Source organism: Ochotona curzoniae, unplaced genomic scaffold, assembly GCF_017591425.1.
Source record: "Ochotona curzoniae isolate NIBS_2020 unplaced genomic scaffold, NIBS_Ocur_1.0 contig_3255, whole genome shotgun sequence".
Classification (NCBI taxonomy): domain Eukaryota; kingdom Metazoa; phylum Chordata; class Mammalia; order Lagomorpha; family Ochotonidae; genus Ochotona; species Ochotona curzoniae.
In genome coordinates, this window is record NW_024465777.1 from 4,364,616 (window position 1) to 4,371,794 (window position 7,179).

General features: G+C 53.7%; 1 protein-coding gene across 1 annotated transcript; it reads left to right on the plus strand.

Annotated features, from left to right (window-relative positions):
- The first annotated feature begins 992 nt into the window (after positions 1 to 992).
- HMGN2 (high mobility group nucleosomal binding domain 2) lies at positions 993 to 4,315 on the plus strand. The gene is made up of 6 exons (XM_040979628.1): positions 993 to 1,191; positions 1,909 to 1,953; positions 2,142 to 2,171; positions 2,486 to 2,536; positions 3,032 to 3,127; positions 3,474 to 4,315. The coding sequence occupies exons 1-6, from the start codon at positions 1,177 to 1,179 to the stop codon at positions 3,507 to 3,509; spliced, it is 273 nt and encodes a 90-aa protein (XP_040835562.1). The 5' UTR covers positions 993 to 1,176; the 3' UTR covers positions 3,510 to 4,315.
- Positions 4,316 to 7,179: the final 2,864 nt, after the last annotated feature.

Genomic DNA, 7,179 nt, shown 5'->3' on the forward strand with positions numbered 1-7,179 from the left:
CTTGTGCGTTTGGCCAGCTCAGGACCCTGTGTTTGGCTGGGGCAGGGGAGGCAGCCACAGCACCCATCAGAACACCCGTTCCTCTCCTATCTCCTGGCGTTCCCTCGCGCAAGTGAAAGAAAGCCAGCTGGGCAGTAGGAGGGATTTCGCCAGCTGCGTTTGCAGCGCCCAGGCTTGGTGGCCATGTCGTGTGGGGGCAGCTGGGCTCGAGGGCCCTTAGCTGGGTAGAGAGCTTAGGGGGAGGGGACTCTGAGAGGCCTTGGCGGGCCCTGCCATCATTCTTTGGCGGGATCCTGGGGTTCAAGAACACAGAGCCCTAGGGAAATCACCCAACAGGCCTTGGGGGGCCTCATTAGCAACTGGGGAGGCGGCTGAGCAACGGGTGCTGAAAGGACAGCTCCTACCTGCCCCACAGCACCCGGAAGGCACCTCGGTGTGAAAAGGCTCCCCTACGAAGCCCACCCGACGCCGAAAGGATGGCCTCGCAGGTGAAGGAGCACCGAAAGCTTTCCCGGAGTGGCAGCTCGAGAGGACGCACGTCCGGCTGCGCCAGCCTGGCGTCCCCGCTCTCTTCCCACTTCAGCGTCGTCCCCGACCCTGGCCGCTGCAGCCCCGTGCCTCGGGCGGCGCGCTCCCTCCTGCTTCCCGCGGAGTGGGCCGGCGCCGCCGCCAAGCTTTGCAAAGCCCTCTCCAGGGGCCCCCAGAGGGAGCAGGAAGGAAAGCCGCCGAGATGCGCCCCAATGTCGCTCGGCTCCGAGGAGTGCATAATCTCGGTTGCATAAGGTGGAAGGAACTTGGTAGTTTGCACAAGGCAGCTCTTGGCGGGAGCCGGGCCCGCGCCCCCTCCTCCCCGAGCGCCCTCCTCGCGCGCTGCCCCCGCGGCGCCCCCACCCCTGGGCGCGCCGCCGGCCCGCGCGCCCTCTCCCAGCCCCCCCACTCCCTCCAGAGGAGGTGAGTTTAAACCCCGCCCACGTGACCCCAGCTGGGCCAATGAGCGGCGGCGGGAGGTGAAATCCGGTTCTAACCGGTCCGGGGCTCCCAGCGCTATAAAAACTTTATAAACCCCCCGGAGCCCGAGCAGTGTGAAGAAGAGGCGAGGACGACCCCCGGACCGACCCAAGCCCGCGCGCCGCCGCGTCCCAGCGCCCACGTCCCGCCGCCGCCGCCGCCACCACCATGCCCAAGAGAAAGGTACGTGGCGCGAGGGCCCCGGGCGCTGGGCCTCCGCCGCCGCTGCCCACCGCCGCCCCGGGCTCGGGGCGAGGGAGTCGGCGCCGGGCCCAAGCGGACGCCGCCCGGCCGGCCGGCGCGGGGGCCCGAGGCGGCGTGGGCGGCCGCGGCTTCGCCCTGCGCGGCTCGCCTGCCCGCGGGCGCCAGAGGCCATATTGGAGGAGCGGCGGGAGGAGCCATGTTGGCGGCTGTTTATCCCGCTCCCCTCGGGCTCGTCGCGCGCCCGCCCCGTTCTCTCTGCCCCCTCCCCGCCCCCCACCGCCAGGCCGCGTTCCCTCTCCCTCCCCGCGGGCGGGCAATTCAAACCCGAAAGGGCGGGAAGGCGGCGCTCGGGGTTGGCGGGCGGGGGAACGCGCTGCCGCCAAAAAACCGCCGCCGCGAGGGGCGGGGCCGCCCGCAGGCCCCGCCCACGGCCCGCCCCCTCGCGCACGAGGCGCGCGCCGCCGCCCACGGGTGTCCTCGGCCGCGCGCGCCGCTCTCCCGCCTTCGACGGCTGCCATGGCAACGGCCGGCCCCGCCCCCGGAGGGCTTGGCTTGCGCCATCTGCAGCTGTTGCTGCTTCCTGGCGCGCCGGCGGCCCCGGCGCCGGGCACGACCTGGGGAAGTTGCATGTGTGCCCGCCTCGGGAGTGGCTCAAAGATGCTTTTTGTTTGTTTGTTTCACTTTTTTTTTCTGTAGGCCGAAGGGGATGCTAAAGGAGATAAGGCCAAGGTGAAGGACGAAGTAAGTTTTAACTCTTCCAGGCGCTATCCAAAACCACGGGCTGGGAAAAACCAAGGGTGAAAACCTACCTACCCCTAGATCCAAGTTATATAAAACTCACTTCCCCTTCTCCAACCTAGAGCAGGTTTGTGCCAGCGTATCTATTCTGAGTCATGTACCTGTCCTGTTTTCTCTCCCACCCCCAATAGCCACAGAGAAGATCGGCCAGGTTGTCTGCTGTAAGTGTGTGCCCCTTGCGTTCCCTGGCCCCGGGCAGCCCCACAGAGCAGCTGCTGGGTGGCCCGAGGGTGGGTGTTACTGGCTGGTTCTGGAAGATCTACCCTGGGCTCTGGCCCATGTGAACTTGACTGCTGCAGAAATGCTGATGGCGGTGGCTGCAGGGAGGGCCATGTTGAGGTACTTGGGTTCCTGAGCGGCAGTCTCAGAAGTCGGCAGAACTTCTCTACTTGGGTGATGGGGTGTGGCTGTGGGTCAGGTACTTTGATTTGCCCGTTGTATTAACATTCTCTTCCTCTTTCCATGTTTAAAAAAGAAACCAGCTCCTCCAAAGCCAGAACCCAAGCCTAAAAAGGCTCCTGCAAAAGTAAGTGGGGCTGGGAGACTGGGGCTCGTGTGGGGCTGGGAATCCCAGGACGGTGGCTGTCCTTGGTGGTGGCCTTGTGAAGGGACGTTAGGAGTTCCCTGCTCACCTGTCCTTGGTTTCCCAGTAAGGAGCTTGCACCACAGGAAGTTCTGCTTTTGAATATAAAATGCCGCTTGTGTATGCTGGAGACCACAACAATCATGGGCAGTTTGTCCGAGGGTGGTTGGCTTTAGGATTTATTTATTTAGAAGGCAGAGCAACAGAGATAAGCTCTTCATCCACTGTATGACTCCCCACATGGCTGCAACAGGCGGTGGCTTGATGTGCTGCACCGCAAGGCAAGTCCCTTAGCCTGGTTTGGCTCAGTTCGCCTCTTTTAAATGGAGAAAGATTTGTGTCTGCTTTGTTTCCAGTAAACATTACTGCCTTGTGCAGAGCTTTTAGACTGTGTTCTGGTACAATAAAATGAAAAACATTTTTCTTTCCTTCCTTTAGAAGGGAGAGAAGGTACCCAAAGGGAAAAAGGGAAAAGCTGATGCTGGCAAGGACGGGAATAACCCTGCAGAAAATGGAGATGCCAAAACAGACCAGGTACACTTGAGGCTGGAGTTCTGTCACGTGTGTTCCCCAAAATGGTTCTGTGTTTTGCTGCTGAGCTTACTGTGATTTCCTGTTAAATCCTGGATTCTTGGTCTCCATCATCCACTAAAGGACACTGTATTCTGTCCAGAGGGAACATGAACTTGGTGGTGTTGCCTGCTCCCATTTGGCAAGCTTGTGGGAGGGTAGTAAATTAGCAGTTAAGCTAGTAAGCTATTCCCAAAGGAAGTGCTGACCTGAGACTTGGTGTCTAGTTCTGGGAGCTAAGTGGTGCTGTAGGTGGCATGTGAAGTTGTTTTAAAATGTACACATTGCATTACTTTGTTTTCCCTTCTAGGCACAGAAAACCGAAGGTGCTGGAGATGCCAAGTGAAGTGTGTGCATTTTTGATAACTGTGTACTTCTGGTGACTGTACAGTTTGAAATACTATTTTTTATCAAGTTTTATAAAAATGCAGAATTTTGTTTTACTTTTTTTTTTAAGCTATGTTGTTAGCACACAGAACACTTCATTGTTGTTTGGGGGGAAGGGGCATAGGTCACTAATGGAAGGTGCCTGAAGCTGGGTTGGTGTGGGGGGAAAACACCCTCCCCTTGTACTTTGGAACGGCTTCCTCCTGGCTTGCAGGGGGGATTCCCTGTCTTTGGCATACAGCCACCAGGGCACACAACCTGTGGCATGGAAAATCTAAATTGGGTTTTATGTCTTCTTCCTCCTCCCTGTCTGCCTTCAGCATAGACTTAACTCCCTTACACCCAGAGACCTGTTGGGACCTGACCCCCAAAATTTGTTACCAGCATGAGAGGCAATCTGGACTTGAAGGAGACCCCACTGAGCTGGTGTCCCTCAAGCGCAACGGTTCCTTTTCTAGATTGTGGATCTTCAGATTGAGCATAATGCCATTTTCATTTCCTGAAAGTCAGGGTCGGCTAGTGATAAGTTGTTAAACAACATGCTAAATGTGAAATGTCAACCCTCACTCTAAACTTCCCCTTTTCAGAGCATCAAATGAAGATTTCATTGGGTTTTATAGTGGCTTTCTGATTTTGGTAGTCCATTGAGGAGGGAGTTGAAAGTGGTTGTATACTGTTCACGACTGTCTGCCCGTGTCCTGCCTGAAATACCATGATTGTTTATGAAAAGAATCTTTAATAAAGCTGGATACAGTTTGGCTTGGATTAGTTCCTCTGCTCTTTTTCCACAAAGAGAACCTGCTTCTCTGCCTCTGGGGACAGGTGAACACACCTTCCCCAACCCGTGGTCCTGACTTGCATAGCGATAGATGGGGGGGACTAGAAGTGCTGCAAGGATAAGCTGGGAGCAGTGGTTCCTTTCCTGGGCTAAAGTCCTGGAGGTGTGCCTCAGGTGCAGCTTTTTTCCACAGCCTGTTGTGGGTAGCTGATGGGGGAGGCTCTGCTTTACCCACTGGTAACACCTGAGGCTAGGAGGAAGTGCCCCGTCTTCCCAGGCCTTCTGGAATAAGGGTTTTCATGTATTAGGCTCCTGAAGTCCCAAGACAATTGTATGCTACAGGTGCTAGACCCATAGGGTGGATGAGGAAACAGGTAAAGGCATTTGAGGTTTTGGCTCTAATGAACAAAGGATTCAGACCCCTAGTTTACTAGTTTCCAGTTGCTTCCTTGGCACTTGGGCTGGTTTGGGGGGACTTAGGAAGGCTGCAGTTGAGGTTTTTGATCAGTACTGTTGAGCCATAGACTTCAGCTTGTTTTGGGGTCCTCTGACGTGGTATTGCATTCATATGGTAGCTGAGAGGATTGGAGTTGTGACTGGTTAGGATGGAATGTCATACAAACACGTGATTAGAAATGAACGTGAGCCACAAAAAGTAAAACAGCATGAGTTTCAGTAAGCTTGAACTTTAGGAAATGCAAGTGGTCTTCAAAAAAAAATTGTAATTTTCAATTTTTTTTGTGCAAGAATCAACTCATCTTTTTTTTTTTTAAAAGATTTATTTTTATTATTTTTTCATTGGAAAGGCAGATATACAGCAAGGAGGAGAGACAGAGAGGAAGATCTTCCGTCCGATGATTCACTCCCCAAGTGAGTGCAACGGCCGACGCTATGCTGATCCGAAGCCAGGAGCCTCTTCAGGGTCTCCCACGCGGGTGCAGGGTCCCAAAGCTTTGGGCCATCCTCGACTGCTTTCCCAGGCCACAGGCAGGGAGCTAGAAGGGAAGCGGGGCTGCCAGGATTAGAACCGGCACCCATATGGGATCCCGGGCGTGCAAGGCGAGGACCTTAACCACTGCACCACCACTGCGCCGGGCCCTCAACTCATCTTTTAATTTTACTTTCCCAGGATCTATTTTAAGTTTTAATTTATTTGAAAGGCAGAGTTATTTGCTATTTAGCTCCCCAAATGGCTGTAATCACCAGGGCTGGGTCACACTGACTGGGACGTTTCATCTGAATCTCATACTGGTGCATGGACACGGCTTTCCCAGGGAACTGGGTCAGAAATGCAGCAGCCTGTTCCTATATAGGATGTGGCAGCCTAACCTGTTACACCACAACACCAGGTCCCTGTCACACACTTTCTGAAAGTCTTGTACATACTGATGTGGTTAACAAGACTGTGAGTGTCCAGGTATAAATGATGCCATGACTCAAAACATGGAAAGGACTTTGCCCCCAGCAGACATTGCTGCTTGCCCAGTGCTAAAGTTTAGATGTGGATAATGTAAAATGGACTCTTCTCAGCCCTATACCAAGTAACCTGAATTAAGATGCTTTGTGTTTTAAGTTTTAAAAACAAACCCTAATGGGTTCAACAGGCCTCAGCTCCAAAGACAAATCCAGAGGAGGTTGGGTGGGGCCGAAGGCCAGAGTGGACCTTCCTGTCTGCATCCCTCAGTGTGTTGACCAGCTGCCTCTTCGCACATCCAGCAGCAGGATGGTTCTTTATTTTCCTTACAAATAGTCCACATTAAATTTTTGCTGCGTCTGCCTGCTCCAAAACCAACCCCAGCAAAGAGGATGGAACCGTAGAGTGAATGGGCTCGCCATGTGAGGATGGTCAGTGTAGGAGAGGGAGGAAGCGATCGGATGGACAGCCTTAACGTGTGCACTCGGATCCTGGCTTTCACAGGCCAAGCTCGGCTTGACCAGAGTACTTTGCTGCCAAGCATCACCTTTGTCTCTGCTTGTGAGGGAATTTAGCTGAAAATCACATTTTAAGACACACGATTTGTTGGAAATTCATACATTTACAGTGCTGTACCATGGTCACCACTGTCAACCCAGAATAAAGTCACCCCCCAGAAAAGCCACATAGCCATCACCTGCCGCTGCTGCTGCCTCCAGCTCTAGGAAACAGCCGTTTCTTTTATATGTGGATCTGCTGCTTCTGGCGTTTCATTGAGCGGACTCAAACACTCAGGATTTGTGGAGGTTCTTTGATTCAGCATCGTAGTTTCAAGGTTCATCCCTCTTGTAGCATGTATTTCATGCCCTTAATTGACAAGCAGTATTCCATCACGTGGATATACCATGTTTATTGATCTATCAGTTGTTGGATATGTAGGTTGTTCCACTTTGAGGCAGTTAGGAATACTGCTGCTGTGAATAACAGGCATGTTTAGTGTGGGCTTGTTTTCCATTCCATCTACCTAGGGATACAGCTGCTGGGTCACGCAGTAACTGCTGGGCTATTGTGCTTGATGGCTGGACCTTTTTTTTTTTTTTTTTTTTTTCATGGAAAGGCAACTTTACACAGAGAAGGAGAGACAGAGACAAAGATCTTCTATCCACTGATTAACTGCCCAGATGGCCACAATGGCCAAAGCTGAGCCAATCCAAAGCCAGGAGCCAGGAGCTGCTTCTGAGTCTCTCACATGGGTACAGGGTCCTGAGGCTCTGGGCCATCCTCTGCTACTTTCCCAGGCCACAGGCAAGGAGCTGGGTGGGAAGTATAGCATCCAGGACGTGAACTAGCACCCGTTTGGGATGGTGAGGCTGAGCATGGAGGATTAGCCAGTTGAGCCATCACACTGGCCCTATTTTGGTTGTCTTTAAAGCAGAA